Source organism: Falco biarmicus, chromosome 11 (assembly GCF_023638135.1).
Source record: "Falco biarmicus isolate bFalBia1 chromosome 11, bFalBia1.pri, whole genome shotgun sequence".
Classification (NCBI taxonomy): Eukaryota; Metazoa; Chordata; class Aves; order Falconiformes; family Falconidae; genus Falco; species Falco biarmicus.
The window spans coordinates 22,020,244-22,042,317 of NC_079298.1; the positions used below are offsets into that span (position 1 = coordinate 22,020,244).

Here is a 22,074-nt window from a genome sequence, read left to right on the forward strand (position 1 = left end):
AGGACAAAGTACCTTATGTACCCTATATACGATGAATTAATGAAAAAAAAAAAAAAAACCCAGAAAAAAAACCCAGAAACACAAAATAACTTAAGCATCCTACTACAGAATCCATTCATCTGACTACCAACACTAAAACAGCAATAGGGATCTGTGAACACTGAGCAGTCATCAAGGTAATGCTTCAGGAATTCCCTGTCCGTAACTAGCTCAGCAACATCTGATCTTGCAAATAGAGCTAAGAATAAGCTGCAGTCCAGAACTAGAACATCAACAGAGATGTTAAATTTGTTCACAACACAGAGCCTTAAACCAATCACACCTGCACAAACTGGAAAAATTTCAATACAATGTTCAGAAAAAAGCACCCTTTGGAAATCCTGTGCTACAAACCCCAAATTTCACCCCAAATCCTAAAGATGTCAAAACCTCTCTCATTGAAAAGGCATGGGGTGAGAGAGGGTACACACTTGTGCTTTAACTCCACCTTACAAATATACTTCCTGCAAATTACTGATCTACAATCTTGCAATTCATTTTAATCAATGACGTTATTTTCAATGCATCTTAGCTAAAACTTCCTCACTAGGCCTTCCACATCTTGCAGTTTCCTAAAACTAGGAAAGGATTAAAACATAACAAGACTTAGAAGAAACACTTTGTTCTTTCCAACATAGGAGCTTTCCTTTCCCTTCAGCATTCACAGTACGCATAGCAAAAACATTATGAACTGCTGCAACACCCACTTTGTGGGCCCTGAACCCAACTTAAACACAGCACAGAGAATAAATACATTTGAGAAAGGGAAAATGTTGTATTACAACAGCAGCTCTTTGGAACTGCTTAAGTCATCAGAATTTGAACCTTAGGCTTTCTTATTTCTCCCATACATTCCCCAATATGCATTTACATTAAAAAATAAAAAAAGCCCATATGTTATTTTGCATACAGGCATGCAAGAAGGTGAGCGTGCAAATTTCCAGCATTCATTCTCTGATCATTATTCTGGACCAAAGCAAATGAAGCCATTTTAAATGCTGTTTCACAAGCAAAAGGACCATGTAACTGTGTGCCGTAACCCCCAAAATAAGAGTCTTGTAAATTCCTTTAAAAGCTTCTTACTGCTTGTTGTATTAGATATATTTTCATCATCACATGAAATTTAAATGGGGATTTCATTGTCACTGCACATTTAAGCAGTAAGTGAAGTTGCTCAAGTATCTGAAGCAGTTCAGTCACAACACAGAACAACTCTAAAGAGTTAGGCATGATAAGCCAACCTTCGTCTTAAGTTGACAGTCTCCAAAATAAAGAACCACAACTGGCAAATAGGAATACATACATACTTTTAAAAATTAGCCCAAGAAAGTACTTTTAAACAGTAAACAAGGAAAAAAAGGTAAAAAAGAAAAAAAACTTTCTTCAGCTACATCACAGCCTCTACAAAAAAAAATTCAAGTTCTATGTTTTTCAGTTACACTACTCTGTAATGAATGTCATTAAGATGAATGTTTAACCCAATCGTAACTCTTTTCTACAGCCTTACATGAGTCACTCAATCTTCTATAAAAAGGGGCATTTTAGCGAGACAAAGGAATAAGCCCCCATAAAATCCCCATTTTCATTAAAAACGGGAAACAGCTACCTATGAAGATCAAGCCCAGGCTTTGTATCCCATCTCCTACCCTTGCCATGCAGTTCTAACTCCAGTATGTGAGACATCAGACCTAACATAACCAAACCACCACAACTGCCAGATTAGATTAACACTTGCTTGGAATTAAGAAACAAATCAGCTTCAGTTCTGTGGCCTTGCTACATAAATAGAAAGAAGAAACACTCCCAATGAAACTGGTTGAAAAGGAATGATTTAGTCTATGAAATCTTCATGAAGTCAAGATCATTAAGATGACAGTCACAACTCATATAACTCTATGCTGTTAGGCATAGAAAAAATACTTGTATTGATGTCCTTAGTTTATGTTGCAACTTTATAAACTGATGCATCAGAGAAATAAAATATATATATATATTTTTGTGGGTACACTGTAATACATTTTGCCAAGAGTAGGAAACTATTTTAGGGCAAGGGTTTCCTCTAAACAAAAAAGCTCCTACATGTACACAGGAACTGCTGTTAAGAACCAGAAGACTTCAGCCTGGATATGGACCAAATCTTATCTTTCAGGTGTTAGGGCCAAGATCTTAGAGATACAAGTTTTTGTGTCCAGGTGTTCCCGTTTCTTAAGCTGCAAACAATATTAGAAGAATGTTTGTTGTTGAAAGGCCTAACTTTACATTTACATTCAAAAATGAAAATCTGACTATTCATCCTCTTCCTCACTACTTACCTTTCATCTTGCTAATCTTGTAATTTCAGTTTCATTCGTCTAGCTGCTGTGATGGAAAGTGAAGGTAATTCTAATTAACAAACTAGCTCAGACTAAGTATTTTGAGATTCTTTTGTACATCAGAAATGCAAAAGGAGGAAGAATGCAGTTTTGCCTTGTATTACATTTTTTTGGACTTCAAAAGCAACATAAAAATGGATAATGCCTGTGTTCTCTTATAAATAGTTCACTTTTCCCAAAGAGAGAGATGCTAATTAAGTCAATAAAAATATCCGGACTGCACATAAGGGTTGATTTTACATTTTAAACACTCACAGGCCTCCAAGACACACACACCCCCCTCCTGACTGCTGATCTTAGACACTATAGCAACAAGTGAACATTTGTTCTGAAGGAATGCGGAGTATGCAACTGGGGGAGGGGTAGTACTATCAGCCACAAACTTATCTCCTGGTCCACTAAGTTATTATTTAACTTCAGTCTTCCCCGAAACTGAAGAAACAGCATTTACTATCCAATGTTAGCAACCTGCATTTAACAGGCAGCTTACACTTTGACTATGAAGAGCACAGCTTTGCTTGAACTGGACTTCAAGAGGAGGTTGGGTTTTTTCCTCTGCTTGTTCAGAGTACTAGAAACAGCAGAATTGTTCCATGACTACAGATTAATTAAGCAGCGCTCTAATACTGCAAACCTGCAAAGCAGAAGAAAATGCCCATCTCCTCTGGCTCTGGTCACAGTATCTGAGTGTCCAAGACTCCCTAACAAAAGCCTGCAAGATGGTGGGCTCATAGAAAACAAGAAGCTTGGATAAAACACTTTGCAGAATGATCTGCAGTGAAATGGAAATAAAGGTGGCAAGTTCTCTCTCCCAGCTTAAGTGTAACATTTTTGAGGAAAACCACGTTCCATAACTATGGCTATCTCCCATCAACTTTGACTGTGAACTACTTTGTTGGATTGTTGTGGGCTTGCCTTCGTTCAGGCTTCACTAGCCCTTTATGGACAGAGTTCTCTGGAGTACACAAAGCTTCTGCTTTCTTCGCAGAACCTCTCAAGTTTGAGCAATCTGCCACTGGACAGGAACTGGACTCACAGCCATAAATCTCAGTGCTTTCTGCTCATGAGAGAGACTAGGAAGGAAGGACAGCGTGAAAGTAAGGGAAGTACGGGAAAATGACCAGGAGGTCTCTGGCCTGATGTGGTCAACCAAGAGAAGCAGTTTACATGCCTATTACTTTCCTCTCTGACTTTTGCTGTAAAAAGCATCAGTAGCTGTTAAAAAAAAGTAAAAATCACTACCGTTGGCTTTGGATTCTTAGCAATAATTTTACTTGTTAAAAAAATTTAAGGAGGTATTTCCTTTGTTCTTACATCTCTTTGCTTGAAAGACTATTTCATATTTGTCAAAGAACAGTTTCAATTTCAAATTGGCAGAATCAATACTTAGAAGTGACTACTACTTGAAGATAGGTGAAAGGGTGTACTACGGAATTTCCAGGTCAGAAAGACTGGAAGCACATATGTCTTTGCATATAAGAAGCACATTTTAGGAAGGTAAGTTTAAAAGATGACTGTTGAATTCAAGTATGCCAAAAGCTCAGAGCTAAGAAAGCTGATTAATTTGCCATCAAAGGGCATTTTCTGCTTGCTGTTCTCTCCATTCCCTCCTCCACCACCACCACCACCACCACCCCCTTTCCTTCATATATCCCAGTCAAATTTTGCATTCAGCAGAGGAGACAAAAAGAATTGGTACAGGGTTTAGCAGTGGATGCAGTGATGCCAGAGTGGAGTGCCACACCAACTCCATCCAGATCCTCCTCCATAGGTTGTTGTTCCATTTTAACCTCTGGTCACTTGTTACTTTGCCAGCCGCCTTCTCCCTCTTTTGCTGTACAACCTTACAGTCAGCGCATGGAACTAATCTGGCTGAAAACTAGTTCCCTTCTTCCTAGGAGTAGTTTTCAGGCAGATCTGCCCCCAGAACTGGCTTGATACGCAATCACCGAAGAACTACTGCCAGTGCCTGGAAGGAGTGGTGAGATCACAGCAACTCACACTTAAGTTTCTTCTCTAAGCTGCTGTGGAAATACACTATTAGCACATTTAAAACACAGACCTAAACATAACAAGCTTTATAATAAGAAAACAACAATTTTAGACGTATCTTACATATTTTCAGCAGTTACAGAACTGTACCATCAATTCAGCTGTTAGTAGGGAAGAAAAACCTGTAATTTCTGCAGCAGCGCCTTCATAAATTGCTCCTTCCAGCTGCCTGACACTGGCCCCAGCCTGGTTTAGTCCTGGCTTCCCTGCTACTATGGCTCACGTCACTTCTGCCAACTCTGCTATGGGAACAGCAATATCCAAAGCAGCAAATACAAATTGTCAGAATTCACCTCTTAACACCTTATTTGACTCAGCAAGAGGATGAGCAATGTTATTACAGGCTAATACATTTAAAACATGCAGTTAGTTCCTTGTGGACCAAGCCTGAGTAGAGCTACAAAGCACAAAAAGGGTTGTATTTTAATAGCAAGTTACAGAATTATTCTTCAGGTATTACAAGTATGTAACACTTCAGTAGATCCTGGAAGTTATTAACATTAAAATTCTACTCCAGACTATCTGTCAACATCCTCAAATGTTGTGATTTCTATAATAGGATTTATTATCTACTAGACAGTTTGTTTTCCCCTTTTTTTGTGCTATGTGGAATAAAAGAAACAATGCGCTATGCTTTAAATGAATTCCTCTGCCTTTTTCCAAGGGTTCTTGAAGGTCATTTAATCAATTCACAAGCAGATTGTTTACACATTTGGTAATCACTACGTTCTCACGGTCCCTGGAAGTCAGCTGCCCTGACAGCATTTTACTTTCCCTTCTCCCATAAAGGTTTTTTATTTAGGACAGAAAATACTATCAAGAGAAAACCTGCATCACCTTCCACAAAAAAAGAAATCAGTCCAACTGCCCTCAAAAAAACCAACTACAGCACCCCCACCCCCAAAACATTCCTTCCAGAGACTGTTGAAAAGCAAGACAAACACTATCAGATCCTTGTTTAGAGCAGTTTGCCACCTATCAGGCGTTTGTACTATGAGGTGTCATTAGACAGGTAAATACATCCAGTTTAAGGTGTATCAAAGACAGCACCTTTCATTGAGAGACATCAAAATGGGAATAAAGAACAAACAGCAAAATTATACTTCGCATTATAAATTATCATAATTTCAATCTGTAATCTTCACTGCAATAGTTAATGAACTTCAGATTTCCCTAGCAAAACAGGGCAAACTGACTTCAAAAAATACTACCTCAAAAAAAGGACAGTAATATTTTACCCTGTAAGAAAATAAAGAAATAGAAGTCAAATGCTAAAAATACTACAATGTGTTAATCATACTGAAAATATGGACGGTACTAAAAAAGCACATATTATCAGGCCTGGAAGGGCTAAAGAGAAATCATTCATCTTTGACCCTTGGGCACTATATTCAGTAGAGAGCTTCTGGCTTTTAGCATAGCATGCAATTAATACCAGTCTTCAAGGTGCTAGAACAATGTTTTGAAGTCACTGCAGATTACAAGTTCCTTATTTTGAGGAAACTATTTAACCTGACACACCTTTAAAATTGTCTCACTGGGCTGAATATCTTATCCTTCAAAAATAAGGACCTGATACGTTTCAAGTTAGGCAGCATTCCTGATCCTTTTGAAAGTATTGGTGCTACTATAAAGAGGATGAAAACATTCATGACCAGGCCATCCAGCTTCACCAGTATTTTTACCTCTGCTTTAGTTTAAAATAAAGGAAAAAAAAAAAAAAAATATGGTCTCAAACTCTAGGAATCCAGACAGCAAAATCTGATCCTCAAGGACAAATCTACAATGAAAGGTAAGAACTTCATCTTGCTATTCCGTTTTCTACAATACCTGGAAAAAAGTGTGTATCAACATTTAAGAATAAGCTACAATTAACATTAGTTGAAGATAAGATGAACTTGAGGAAAAGAGGTTTTGCTCATGAAAAGGATGCAGAATTACCCACATGAAGCACACAATATCACACTTTGAAGACTACTTCAAAGTTTGTGATAAAGCAAGCAATAATTCCAAAATATATGCTAAAGTACAGTCAAGAAGCTTATATATTAAAATATAATTACTCCTGCACTTTTAAACCACATGCAAATTTTACCCTTACAGCTATTCATAATGTAACACAATTTTTCCCACAGTCCCAAGGGCAAACCTTACAGTATGAAGCATACATTACATTCCTTAAAAAATAACAAATAGCAGATGACACAAAACTAGTAGCTAACTATGTTCAAACCAGAGAAACAGGAATGTTTCCCTCATCTCTGATGTGAAACAAGTAAAAGCTACTATTTACTGTTTAAACGTGAAACACTGAGTAAAAATACCTTCTAATTAGGAACTCAGATCATGTCTTAAATATTCTTCTGTATGGTCCTTTTAAACCTGAGTAAATGAATCTGATTTGAGCAAAGACCACACAGTGGCACCATTTGCTTAAAGCAACAGTGGAATTTATTATATGCCGTAACAGCACACGGATTGTGTCACCAATCTCATACATAGATACCTATTTTCTTCAATAGGGTCTCAACTTTGCATATCTATGCAATAAGCAATAGTTTTTTTGAACTGATGAATTCTCTAATAGAAGAGGTGGCTAGGTGGCTCCTGCACGGTTTGTCCACAAGAGTGGCTTACGTGCTTTCTATACAATTTCTATGAGGTATAGGCATTCTTACCTTTTGAAAAGATAGGACAGTATATAGCAGTTGCCCCCTATCTCCTGTCCTCCAGGAGGCCATATTGTGCATGTGGAAGTCACCCAGCCTCAAAATTCAACAGTGCTTACTTGTAGACCCATTAAACCCCTGCTTTGGAACAAGAATTAACCTCTTCTAGTTACAGGATTTACCTTAAGTATGCCTCACACGCTTTAAATACTTCTGAATTTTCAATACTACTGCCAGGCTGTTAAGCCCTCAGCAAGTCTCTGTGGGAGGCAAAGAACTTCTCAGACCCCAAAACATTTTCTACCATGGAATCTACTTCTGGAGTGCCACTACCTCTGAAGATCACAGATCGATCCAGCCTTTAGATTGTACTTCACTGCATGTCCTAGTTTTCCAAGAGGAGTGCAAGCTGAAGGCAACAATTAATCTCACACTCTCAACCTATAGCTAAAAAGTTATTACTGGAACGCAAAACACAGACAAAACTCACCACCTTTCAAGCCACTATGTCTTAATAGTTTGTACTTCAGGTGTACATTAAAAGAGAAATAACAACTAAACCCAAGTTACATGAAGAGTACAGAATGCCATCAAAAAAGCTGAAAACTGAAATGAACAGTCTTAAGAGTAGCACAGATTGCAGGCAATGATCTGAGTCTTCGAGGTATTAATTCAACATACAGTCTCAAGTATGGGCTTCCAGGCAGAGATTTCTGAGAAACTGTTTTAATTTTCTTCTTATCAGAAAGGTGATTGACTTATTTTCAGTCTTCTCAACGTATTTCAATTATCTCTGACCTCAGAAAGTACAAACGCTACAAATGAAGATGACCTTTCAGTCATCAAAAAGATGATGATAATGCAACGATCCTCACTAATATCAGCCATATGATACAATTCTACTCATCTGGAAATTTAACTGAAAACTGTACCAGGAGACTGTTGCGCTAACTCTGCATTTCAACCCCTACAAGTTCAGCCTGTCATCAAGTAGAATTAAATAAAAAATTTCTTGCGAAACAGCACTACATTCATTGATGTGGGTTCAAAAAATGCTCAGACCTCTTCTTTAACGAGGACATTGATAAAGTATCTTGATCTTATGCCTCAAGTTGGATTGCCAATAACTGATAGTTATATCCAGTGAGCACAATGCCTACATTCAAAAGGGAATTTAAAAAAACACAGCAAGAACTGAAGTGTATGGAACAGATGTTTTTTCATTCCACACAAGAGGCAACTGCAGCTCCCTCATGTCCAAACAGCTGACAAACCTTTCATCTCTGCAGTTATATTCAGAGGGTTTTTTGTTTGTGGGTCTGGAGTGGGCTGTTTGGGGGGTGGGTTGGGAGGTGGGTGGAGGGTGGAGATGTTTTGGGGTTTTTATGTGAAGTATCATTAAGAAACAAGTTTCTTACTTGGTGCCAAGCAAGGAGATCCCAAGTGTTTTAGATTTTAGTTTATACAACATTGTTAGGTGAGAGTCTGAAAATAACGTTACAATCCTGGGTTTACCTTTACTGAAAAGTTGTAGCCAAAATTTATTCAGCATTATGACAATGAGACTACTGTAAGAAATTAAATTATATTAGTATAAGTAAAGCAAAGAGCAATAGCCTTTAAGTCTACAGAAAACCAGTTATATAACACTGCCCTTAAAAGAGATCTCAGCTTATTTTTCGGGTTACATATTGACTTGCATTGGTACTGCACAAAACACAGTCTATAAGGCAAAGGCACTTACAATCTAGTTTAGACATGAATACAGGTTACAATCCAAAACAGCTTAGATTTTTCATCCAAGATAGTATCACTACGTCAGGAGAATGTGAAGTGAACTGTAGGTGAGTAACTGTTAGGCTCTTCCAAGGCAGCTCAGATAAGAACAGCAGGGAATATAACCATCGGTACAAAATGCACGGCACGCACCCACTGGAACCAGCCTACCTACTGATGCAGACCCCAGCAGCAGACTGGCCAGCCCTGGCTAAAAGGGAGCTGTGTGTTGAGACTGAAGCCACTGTGCACACAAAGGGAGTTTAGACAGGTCTGCCAAAGCAGCAATACGACGACTAACAGTAGATGTAGAAGCTGAGGGAATAGTGGTCAGAAGCTGAAAGACCTACAGCAGGCTCTAGGAACATTTGCCAGGCAAATACAACAGCTCACTGCCGCAAGCCCACTGCACCACTTACATTTGCCACCTCTGAATTGCTTGTAGATATACGCAACGTATACGCATCAAAATTATTTTTTGTAGCTACTAGCTAAATTCATTTTTAGTTCTCATTTCATAAACTTCAGAGCAAAGTTTTACTATTCAATAAAATCTACATCAAGTTAATAGATAAATGCTGTCCAAAAAGGAAAGAATTGATTTCCTATCCCTGCAATTGATTCCACCTTGGAATAATTCATATAACTAATTTCAGGATGGGGGTACTCTACAAGCATTACAAGCCAGAATTTTACATGGAAGAAATCCGCCCAATCACTTTAGTAAGTTTTCGTTAATTTTTGGTCAGACAACTGTAAACACTTCCAAAGACAAATAAGATGGAAAAAAGCAATCCAAACTATGCAGCTTCTAGGAGGTTGTCTCCATCCAGCAGCAAGCAAGTCCAATATCACAGAATTCACTATATTATGAGACACTTTTGCGGACAGAGGTAAAAAAAGAACACTCCCAACTGTGGAAAACAAACATCTCTCCTTTATAAATTAACAATCCTTTAAATGAACAACACTGTTTCACCAATTAATTCCATAACATAGCATAAAACAAGATGACAATTCCTATCTTTCATATTAGTTTTTCAGATCTTCTGAGTCCAAAGTTTTAAACTGAACCTTAATTAACAACTGCTGCGTAGCAAACTGCAACACTTCATTATTTTGATAGTCCCTTCCTACAGGATGCCCATTTCAGTGTTAGTAGGCACCAGACATCCCACCTCGCAAGCAACTCTGCTTATCTTGTGTGCTCAGGAAAACCACTATGGACACAAAGTGATCACTAGTCTGAAATTATTGTTCTGTTAAAATCTGCTCACACCTTTTGGCCGAGGTATTTCAGCTGTGTGCAGACTCACCTGAAACACAAATGCTCAGCCCTCAGGCCATCTTGTACGTAACTGCTCTGGATGTCATTTCAGCTATTAACACTGTAATTCTACATTTCTGTAGAAATATAATAAAAAGCTTTCCTGCTGATGACCAAAAATGGACTAATACATTTCCCTAAAGGAGCAGCAACACACAATAACATACACTCCCCATAAGCAAGAAAATTTGCAGTTTCCACCTGCTGGCAGAAGATGGTAAACACTTACCTCGTAGAGGAAGAAAGTGCTACGAGTTACAATTTACCTTAAAACTCAAACTGCTGGCATATAAGACTTTCAAAAACCAAACCAAAACAGCCTAGAAGACTCAAACATACCCAAAATATTAACAGAATTCTTTGGAATTATAAAAAACATTCAGGTGGTTAAAAACGAATTAGGGGATGGTCTCACCAGCTTCTAGCAGCGGCCTAGAAGTCTGCTAAAAGCCTATTTTCCCTTGTTATGATTATGAAACAGATTGCACAGTGTTCTGATGAGGAAATAGAGAACCCAAACTACCACCATTTCCCGTCATCATCACGCTGGGGGAGGGGAAGGGGGAAGAAAGGGAGGATAAAGGGGGAAGGTAAAGGGCAAGGGCGAATAACCACAGTAAAGGCATATGAATGGAGTTGTGACAATTTCAGAAAGTCTAAGAATTAAGAACAACTGACACACCTTCTGAAAGAATGGCTTCCTTCAAATAGAGTAGCACATCTGCAAATTTTCTGACATCATTCACCAGTTGCATGATGTATTCCGGATCCACAACAGGATTATCATAGCAGTCAGAGTTGGAGCTAATGCTGCTCAGAGAGCTGCTCTTGGTGCTGCGCCCCATTCCCCAATTTCCTGAATTAGAGATGGTGAAGAAGTTGGAGGTAGACAGTCGGGCTAATCCCAAACCACGCTTGTTACTTCCACCGTTCTGTCGCAACATCCCAGCAGCCGCTGTGCTTATAGAGCTCTCACGGTTAACACTCAGTGTTGCTTACTGTCCATTTGACAAGCCAAAGATGAAACCCTTAAAAATTAAGGGGAGAGAAGGAGATGGAAGAGAAAGAAAAAAGCTCATTAATGTAGAAATACACATTATGTAATACTTTTGTACTGACATGATCCAAAACTTCTTTTGAGATGATACTGCTTTACATTACAATGCTTAACTGAAGTATTATAAAGGTTTTTGACTATTTGAAGTTATTTAAATTCGTACAGCAGATACAGTGTGCATAAAAATCAATGGTATGCAGAAATAATTTCAAAAGCTAATTACGATGCACACTCATTTCATGAGAAAAGCTTCTTCCCTGAATATTTATTCTGGAAGCTTAAGAAACATGTTTTTTTACATTTACCTCGAGACTTGCTCTTTACCATTAGATGTACTACGACTGAATACAACTGCAAAAACACTTGATGTGATATAGACCATAAGCAATATCCCTGCTCGCATCAACCACCAAGCTCTGTTCGCATCCTGTCTCTTAAGATAATAGACAGCCTTGATCTGATAGGATGAATTTTCTTTGTGTAGATTGTGCCGAGCAAGAAACTGTGGCTTTTCACAGTTTGTCTCAGAAAGGAAAACATCCTGAAAGAACTTATATGGGCTTTTTCAGCCTGCTATTTTTTAATATGGAAGGCAATCAAAAGAAAGACATAGAAAAGTGAAAAGATTTAAAAATATTTTAGAATCAAAGTTCATCTGCAAGTCTCAGTGCAGTTATCTTGAAGGGTGTTGCTCTGCTTTAGTACACCTTAAAAGTCCCACCACAGAAATGCACAGATTTGGGGGAGATGATACTGGTATAACTAACAACTACCTGCATTCCTTTCGTTCAGAGGAAAAAAAAAAAAAAAAAAAAAAAAAAAAAAAAAGAATGCTACTGCAGACTTCCCCATGTCAGGTTAAGCGATTCATTTCAAAGCAGCAAACTCCAGGTGGCAGAGTCAGGTATGGTTCCAGCAGCTCACACAATGCCTGCTATTATTCTCTCAACACCAGGAGAAATTCTCGATGTTTACACTATATGGTCAACACTACAGGGAAAAAAACCCCAAAGTGGAACGTGACAGCTAAAAAGTTAACTGGGGTTGCAGACATATCTGCAGCAAAATCCCAAATTCGACTATTTTTAGCAAAAAATAAAAGTTATTACTTCTAAACTAAAAACGCAGGCTGAAACAGGTCATCTTGCATATGTTTGCAATTTTTTAGACCAACTGAAGATGTAGAACCTTTAACATCATAAACACTCCCGCTATGTATTTCAACAGGCTTTGTTCTAATGCACTTCAATTATTTTTCCATTATTGCTGCTTTATTTCACTTTGCAATTTAAAAATATCTGAGGAAACGTGGTCACAGCAGTTGTTTTTGTAATTAATCTGGCAGGGCTTCCCGAGACTGTGCTGGGGGAGGGGGAAGAAAACTTCAGAATTTAACGCAAATTAACTGCTTTAATTTCTGTTTACTGTTTAAAGTCAGTACCTATAAGAGCACACATGAGACCATATAAATATTGCAGATAACTAAGCAATTCCAAACACCTCAAATAGACTGAAGTGAGGTTTACATTAAACATAATGTTTAAGTAAGTTTCTTCTGTTCCCACATGTAATTCTCATGGCTACAAAGCTACTTTGCAGTTCCGCCTTGCAATTACAGCAAAAACAGCCACATAACCCTCTCTCCTTTTAACAAGCGTGATATCTATTTATATCGGGACGGAGATTTTCATATTATTTAAAAGGCATGCCTCTTTTAAGTCTGGCCAGCTTCAGAATCAATTCTAAGCAGCACGATGTGTTAGACCTGTTCCCGTAGCAAGTCCGCACTTCTCATGCCACCTTTAGAACCACTGCATTTATTTATTTTTTTTTTTTTTTAATTCAGATGAGCAACAAAGAGCACCCTAATACCACCGCTTTGAAAACTACCGAAGTTACGCCAAAGGGTTCCGAATGGGGGAAATCTGGAGAGAAGCCTTTACTGCACAGCGCCAGCAGAAGCAGGGCTGCAGCTCGGCACAAGCACCTTTCCCTCGCAAGGATTAACCCTTCCGCCCGCGGGGGCGGGGGGCTCCCTCACAGCACACATGCCTTTCATTACTGGGACGTGTTTCATATTTCTTCAGGAGACTCTGGCTTCCAAAACGAGAAGCGTCCACCAGCTTTTCTATAACCGCCTCCAGACTCCTCTGGTTAAGAGCGAGCCATTGCCAGTCCCGACAGAAAAAGGAAAAAAAAAAAGTAAAAGCGCCAGATATTCCAGAAATTTGCTCTCCCAGCACAATTTCCCCGGCGGGGCGGGGGGAGAAGACGCTCCCGAAGGGGCCACGTCTCTCGGCCGCCGCCAGCCCCGTGGCCGCGGGCAGGGCCGCTCCCGTACACCCCAGGCAGGGGTCGGGGCCCCGCCCTGCCCCCGCCGCGCATTCCCGCCGCCGCCCGGCCTCCGCCGCCGCGCTCCCCACGGCCGCCCGGCGCGGCAGGTAGCGGGCAGAGGCCGCGGGGGCGCCACCGGGAGACCGCGTGAGGGGCGGGGCGGGCCCGCCGCCGCCCGGTACCGCTCCGCCGAGCCCGCCGGCCGCTGAGGTGTGCCCGGAGGGGCGACGCCCGCACCGGGGCCCCGACGGGCGCGGGAAGGGGGCGCCTGGCCCTCCGGCTGCCCCCGCTCCCCCGTCCGCTCGCGGCCGCCCTGCCCCGCGCTCACTCGCGGCTCCTCCCGGCGGCAACAGGCGACGCCCCCTCCCCCCCGCCTCGCCCGCCGCGGCGCGTCCCAGCTCCGCCAGCGACAGCCCTTACCGGAGCGCGGCGACCGAGCGCAGGCAGCAGCCGGGCCGCCGCGGGCCCTCCGCACACCCGGCCCGCTGCCCATGGAGCGCCCTCCCCACCGCGCGGACCGCGCCGCCGCCCCCAGGGTCGCCGCCGCTCCCGGCACCGCCCCCCCACGGCCGGGGGCCGCCGTTGGCCGGCCGCGCGCCGCTGGGCGGGGCTCTGCGCGGGGCCCGCCCCCCTCCCGCCCCCCTCCCGCGGCACCGGGGCAGCGCGGCCGCTCGCACGGTGCGGGGCGGGGACGCGGCCCGGCGGGATCGGGCCGATGGGCCGCACGGTGGCCGGCGGGACGCGGGCAGGCGGATCCGCCCTCCCGCAGCCAGCCGGCGGGGGGCTCCGCACGGCCGCGGTGCCGCCGCCTCAGCGCCAGGCGCAGCCCGCGCCGCCGCCGGGAGGGGGCTGGGCACCGCCGGGCGCGCTGCGGGACAGGGGCCGCACAGGGGCGGCTGGCGCCCGCAAAACAGGCTCCAGCGGCCCGGCAAAGTCCGAACTGCGGCTGCGGCGTGTGCGGCGGATGGGGTTTGCTCTCAAGGGATTTTCCCAGCGAGAAACAAAGGCTGCGGCCGCGGGGAGAGCGCGTTCCGCGCGGAGCCCCCCACCCTGCGCCTGCGGGCAGCCTGCGCCCCGCTGCAGCTCCCGGCGCGGCCACGGGCGGGGGAGAGCCCGCAGACACGCGTGCCTGGCCGCTAGCGCTCGGCTCGCCTTTCTCTCTGGGTGAGCCCTGTTGGCCACCTCGGGACAGCGAGCGCCGTGACCAACCCGGAACGCAGCAGGGTCAGACTGCACCCCCGGGAGGGGAGCGGGGCAGCTGCCCAGGCAGCCCAAGGTCTGGCGTAATTTAGCTTCTGAGTTCAGTTGCAAGAGCACATATATGCGCTTTTGTCTGGTTAAGAAGGAAAAGAAGTTGGAAAAGCAGAAATTTGCAGCATCGTACAGAAACTCCAACAGTTCCCAGCAGCATCAGGACCTTTAGACCTCTGCACAGACATTTGTATATCAGCTCAGCTACTGGTGGCAGCAGCGCTTTTTCCAGAGGCAGGAACTATGAACCCACACACTATTCCTCAACTAATAAAAGGCCATTTCAATTCAGCAATCTTAGACCTGATGCACAAGCCCTGGACTGGGACATGCTTTCAATGACATATCAAAGCCCCCAACCAACATATGCTTCTTAGCCCAGTCCCTCCACCCTGGCAGTTTCAGGCTTTACACCTTGAAATTCCCCATCCTTGCTCCAATCTCCTTCCCCAGGCACTCCAGCACACTACCCATTCAGGATTCTGTGTCAGAATACCAGCCGTTTCCTTGGTCCTTTCTTCCTTTCCATACCTGCCGTAATTTCTTCTATTGAAGAATTTTATTCCGTTTCTTTTGGAATTTATAGAGCCTGAAACTAAGCAACTAAACTAAAACAAGTTGTGACATTACTTATCTCTACTGTCAATGTTAAGCACTGTTCAGTAACTTCACCTTAAAAAAAATCCTAAATAAAATGTGATGTAAATTTAGAAATCTGGTAAACGTCATAAATTCTTCAAGCCTCCTAAGTATGGAGAAAAGCAAACAAAGAAAACAATGCCCTGAGATTCAGAAAGATTTTGATCATTCAGGTAATTGGTCCAGCAGATGTCAAAATCAGGCCAGAGCAAACAATTGTAAACTAATTTAACGTGAAAGCAAGGAACTAAGGTAGGGAATGTGAGTTAAATAGTACAATCAACAATCACATCATCAGAAAAAGTATTAAAGGTTTATTGTGGGAAAAGTCATTGAAACCATTAGGTAAGTGTCCAACAACAATAAAAAAGATAAACAAGCAATTCCACCTATACTTATCAATAGATAGAATACAAAGCAATGGATACTATTTGGTCTGCCAAACCTTTGTTAGAAAGCAAAGCACACACCTACAGCAGACTCTCTCTTCCTTACAGATACTCTTTTTGAAAACAGAAGTGACTTTATCTTGCCATAATTACACCATTCCTAGGCACTTTTTAGAAAAGGCAAGGAATAATGAACTCGGCTGTTCTGAGTATATACCCAGCTCTAGTCCTTTCACTGTTTCTGAAGTAGACATACATTTTGTCATGCTTCAGCCCCTCTGTGTGTTAGTCTTCTCTCTCCCATCTTGGCTCCCACATAAGCTAACGTGTCCATACAAGAATTCAGCAAATTTATTTTGGTGAATCATTTATTTGAAAAAAAAAATTTAAAAAATCAGTTCCAGAGGTCAAACTGAAAGCGACAAAAAATAGAAATGCTAGGATTACATGTTTTTATGCTTCTGGAATATTTTGTTTCAGGCACTTTTGATTTAAAACATAAAAGTGTTCTACATTGTGGGAGGCCTAGCTTCAAACATCTTTTGAAAAAAGGATTTGAGCCCACATCTGCCACATTATGTGAATGTTAAGTTTTGGGGTTTCCTCAAAGTAAAACAAACAATCGTTCCTTTTTCATTTTAGTTGTTTAGAGCTTTTTTCCTCCCCATTTTCAGTTTGGCTGCCAAATTGAATACAGAGTCCTCTGGATTCCCCCTGAATCAAGACTAGCACAAAACAGCTGCAACCGTGTCCCAGACTGTACAGTGTCGACTACCTCCTAAATTGCCTTGGAAAATATTATGTGAAAGAGAAATGGAAATAACAGATCTACATTCAAGAAAATACGGCTTGCACAAAAGCTACGTGTACATCACAGCTTGCAACTTTTGCCGGAGTAGATAACTGGAAGGAGGATTAAAGGTCTGACAGCTACTGTATGTTGGTCATCCTTTGCTAGTCTACAGGGCTAATGCCCCCTTTCAGCCAAGTATAACCTACAGCATCACTAATGCGGGCTTCAGAGAAGCAACAGAAGTTGAGCAGATGAAAGGTTGTTAAAGTTACCTTTGTAGTCACCCTTCTTCTGCACTTCATTCAACTATCATAGTTTGCTTGGAGTGAACATTCAGTTTGTTCTATGAACAGTAATTACGCAAATAGTGAAGATCAGGGCAATAAAAATAGTACAGTGTCTCAACAATGTATTCTTCAAAAAGAGACACCAAAATAGAATTTGTTTTCATTAAATATGCTGAATTTTCCTGTGAGCAGCCATTGAAATCTCGAAGTCATTAAGAGCCACTTGTGTGATTCTTTTAACAGGTGGTTTTTTTCCTATCGAGCATATGTACACAGTGGAACAAAAACTATAGCACATCTCTTTAAAAAAACCCACAAACCCGAACAAAACCAACAATCAAAAAAACAATCTATGGAGTAAACTCCAACTACCTGCTTCTCCCTTCTTAGTGTCGAACAGTACTTTACTCACACAAGAGTCCCTTTGAAATCCAAGGAAAAGCCTGCCTAACAAAAGCTGCTCTACACTGCAGCTTCCAAGCACTGTTAAGAAAAGAAACACTTCTAGGTAAGAGCATTAATGTAACTACAACTGGGAAAGTCACATTTGTTAAGAAATTAGTTTCAAAATACTGTCTTTATACTAAGTATCTGCAGAGATGCTAAATATTCTAGACTAGTTGTAAGACACAAATTATGAGTATACAGCTTACTGCAAGCAATAAGAGTTCAATACAGAGCTGGATATTTGTTACTCCTGTTAATGCCAAGTCAGCAAGGGAAGCAACAGCTGAGAAGGGAACCCAATTCCAGCCACACACAGAGCATCACTGTAAATAATGGTAAACAAATCACTTAGGCAACTTGGTAGAAGTTTCTACCTTCTGTTTACATTCCAGCGAGCAGATTCTGCTCTCAAGAGGTATTTACATAAACCATTTCTTTCCAAGAATCTTATATACAGGCTCCTGCAAAAAGGCCAACATCACTGGTATATCAGAAAACAATTCAAGACACAGCTCCTGTTAAAAGAAATAATGTGACATTTTTGGTAAAAGAAAACCCTGCCCACAAACACATTTTAAGTTTTAATGAACAGTCAATGAGGAACAGCTAGAAGTCAAACCTGAAAATAATTTGTATAACGTCTGAGAGAACTCAAAATTGTTACCCCAGCCCCATTGCATCTACTGCTGGTTTATAAAAGATTTTTTTTTTTTCTCCCATGAGATCTCCATTTTGGTTTTAATAAATGCCACCCACCTACCTGAGAACCCATCAAGATATCCAGATTCATATATGCACTTCCTAGAACATCCTACATTTCAGCCAGTGCAACAAATGCCCTTAAGGGAGCTACGTGGGTGAAACTGCAGCAGCCACTATGAACTGGAATGAACCTGCAGAGCCAACTGATAGAGACATGCAGACATGCTCTCCTGCAGACGTGCTTCTTACCCAGGGATCAGCCATCTTTCTCTTCTCAGTCCTGATCTTCAAGGCAGACCACAAAACACTTCAGAAGATGAGCAAAGGAAATGAAGTTCATAGCTTCAGCAGGTTTAGAAAACATATTTTTTGTTTTATGGCTCATTACAATTCACCCCCGAGATAATCCCTCCATGCTTTTCTATAGGAGTTAATCACTTTTTCACCATTATTCCCTGTTTTTTTCCTCTCAGATGATCTAGCTGATATTTAGCCTAATGCAGAGCAGTTATTCTCAGTTATTTTCAAACCCGATGCCCCAAAACTTGTTGGCTTTTTCTTTTCAGTTATATCAACTGATCTAATTTAAACCTTTTTCCCTGGTCTTTCCTCTGTTTATATAACATCCTGCCCTGCTCAGGATGAGCTACATACCATTATAAAGTATTCCTCAAAAATGGTGCAAGGCTAGAAGTGTGATGTGAGAAATGCAACTGGACACAGAACAACTCCATTTGCTAATTCTCCAGGGAAAAGGATTGCCACTGGCACGGGCAGCACCCCATTTCCTAACATTTAACAAGCAGTTTCTTAAAAAACTTCCACCTTAACTAGCAATTGCCAGGGAGGACAGTGGGTGGTGAGGAATGAGAGGAAAGACTGCATGAAGGAAACAACTTCCAGAACCTTCGCAGCTTGCCAAACACACTATTAACCAACAGTAATTACGGCACAGCGACCTGCTGCTTTGGGAGCCAGGAGGCCTGAAGCTAACCACCCTGGCTCTGTTAGCCCCACCTGCTGTACCGGTACCAGCTGGATTTAAGGGAGAGAAAGCCCAACAATTAAAGGTTAGCAGAGAAACAGGCTGTTTCTACAGGGAACAGGAGGTTTGGCTGGGAACTGCTTGTAGGTGGTATCTTGCCAAAGGCTGTCAGCCAGGCGGCTGTTGGTTTGATGTGCTCTGGGTAGCAGGGTTACCGCCTGCCAGCTGAGAGAGAGGTGGTAAGCAAAGCTGTCAGTGCTGGATTTGCCTTGCAGGAGAAGGGGGTTGTGATGTAGCTTCTGTTGGCTTTGTGTTTTGAATTAAGGGTTGGAAGTAGATTATAAGATACAGAGACAATGTTACCCGGGTTCTGAAAGTCTTCAGGATGCTGAGCCTGCAGGGTGCTGTGGGGCCTCCTCCTGTCGCTGGGTTTCTTTCTGGCTGCTCTGGAGCATGCCAAAATCCTTCTGAAAGTGCTGAGGATTGCTGCTTTCAGCTGTAAAGCAAAAGTTCCTTTATAAGTTCTTGATAGTTTTTAGTAGCTTAAGTGTTTGATACATCAGATGAAAACCAACCAAACAAAAAATACTGTGAGTAGAAACTTTTCCTTCTCCTATTTGCATAATTATTAACACAACAGTAAGTCAATTCAAGTGTAGCAAACAAAACCCCGAAACCTCCACAGTTTCATAACTATTGTCAGAGAAAAATGGAGTGTAAGTTAAAAATACTTCTTTGCCAGAGAGAACAGTGTATTTCAGGCTAGGAGAGCAGGTAAGGTCCTTAAGTACCAATCAAAGGCACTACGTGTGATTAAGTGGTTTCTACTTCCAGATCTATGCTTTTGCTTTGTCCTTCCTTCTCCTGCCTCTGATGTTGTGGCATGATTGTCCAAGTCTGGTCCTTACAAAAAGATCCAGATTAAAAGAACCCTGTGGTTAAAGGTCTTCCAGTTCACTGGGATCATTTTGCCAAGCAGGCAAATATGGCTTGCCTCAGCGCTGGCGAACCTAAGCCTAATGGTTTGCGATGGGGTAGGGAGCTGCGATCTCACAACCTGCTTTAGGTGAAGCTGGAATAGTTTTTCTCATTGTGGCTCAGGGCTTTCTGTGCTAGTCTCACAGACTCTATTTGGCTTCCATGTGCAGTTTTGTTGCCAGGGTTCATATTTTTATGTTGGAGCCTAGACAAATAAAAGAGACTCGGCTAAAGATTAGCACGGTTGATACTTCAGCTGTTACAGTTTGTGCAGGAAGAAACTGTTGCATATTCAGGTTTTATGCCAACATACCTGTTTCAGATACAATGATGTATATTTTCTGTCAGGGTTTTTTTCCCCCCACCTCTGGAAGGCAAAAAAAAAAAAAAAGTTAAACCAAAACTATTCCTAGTTGTTCGCAACTATATAGGCAAAACCCCCTGCCTTATACTGCACTCATTAACAAGATATGCTATTCTCAGTATAGGTATCTTCATAAGAGTGTAAGTGAGCCCTGTTTAATGGTATGTAGTGTAATCAAGAGTAAAGATTGCTGATACCTGCTAGTAAAGACAATTGAGGCGATCATGGTGAATGTGAAGCATAGTGACTATGTTAAAGAGTATATCTGAACTGCTGCTAGGGGACTGCTCAGATACAACGGAGGAAAAGGTGATGAACTACGTTCCTCTATGCATGACTAATGGTCAGTATTTGGTATGTCAGGACCAAAAAGGACTCATTCTCATTGTAACAGAGCAAGCTATCCTTTACCCTTACTATAGTTCATAGATAATTAAGCTGTATGCTGAAGCAGATCTATCTGATTATTCTGCTTTCTAACTATAGAGGCAGCATTTGACCATAATGCTACCAAGGCTAGGAAAACAGCTGTAATGCGTGGCTGAGCCACGTTTTTACTGGATTTCATACGCTGGTCACATTACCTGAGGAAGTGCTTGTTGTGCAAGGAGCGCATCCAGTGGTTTTCATCCTAGACTTTATAACCTGAATATCTCAGTCAAGTTCTTTCTAACATCTCACTGAACTAAGTATTACAGTCTGCTTTGTGATACAGTAGTCTTCAACACCTGCATTAATTTAGGTCTTTAAAATGACATCCCACTTCATTGAACATTGGTGAGTATATGTGCTAGAGGGTGTGGTATTGTTTGCTGAAGTGATTACAATGTGTTCATAGGTTTTGAAAGTACAGTGCTATTGCCCATCTCTTTTGGTGTTAGTGACTTCAGATCAATCTGCTGAGGCAATATTGTCAATGAGGACTCTGTAGCACGTCACCGGATTAGCAGCAAAGGTGAGCCTCAGGAGAGGGCTCTCTTCCTAGTCCTGTGTAACGCTTCACATAATTTGTCAGTGTTATTTGTCATCTAAAAAAATCTGCTCGCTTCTGTCAATGATAATTATGAATGCCTCTTGATCATGAATATGAGCCTCAGACAAACCTTCTGGGAGAGGACTTGCTACTCTAACTGAGCTTTTCCACCCATCAGTATTTCTTTTCTTTCGAAGTACTAGATCTTCACTCAAGAGATATAATTACAAACAGAGGTAAGAAACATCTTCCATGTAGTTGTGAGACCTGTTCACGTGAATAGAATGGTATAAATAAATGCAAGTAGAAAAGATGCAGGTATGGGCCCTCTAAGGGAGAGAAAATTACTAAACACCTCTTAAATATCTTTGAGTATGCAAATCCCTGAACTACTGTGCATAAGCTTCAGTAGAAATAGTGAATTCTACAACCATTTCATCAGGAACTGAGTAGACGCCTGGTCCCAAGGGACAATTCCTGAGCAGATCTCTGCTGTGAGCCTTCCCACAGCCTAGGTGCAGCACCTGAATTCCTGAAGGGGATTTCCTACTGACCTTAATGGCTCTTTGCTCAGGGCACAGGTTGTTCAGCTGTCCTATAATGAGGCTCCTAAATCTTCCTATTCACAATACAGGGAGTG

General features: G+C 41.8%; 1 protein-coding gene across 3 annotated transcripts in view; it reads right to left on the reverse strand.

The window, feature by feature from the left end:
- The window catches only part of ARHGAP29 (Rho GTPase activating protein 29), a 53,472-nt gene extending 39,295 nt beyond the window's left edge, over positions 1 to 14,177 (reverse strand). For all 3 annotated transcript variants that reach the window (XM_056356044.1, XM_056356043.1, XM_056356042.1), the window contains exons 1-2: positions 14,047 to 14,177; positions 10,918 to 11,263 (exon numbers count right to left, since the gene is read on the reverse strand). In XM_056356044.1, the coding sequence (XP_056212019.1) occupies positions 10,918 to 11,179 (262 nt within the window). In that variant the 5' untranslated portion in view covers positions 11,180 to 11,263; positions 14,047 to 14,177. The remainder of the gene's footprint in view (positions 1 to 10,917; positions 11,264 to 14,046) is intronic.
- Between the last annotated feature and the right edge of the window lie 7,897 nt (positions 14,178 to 22,074).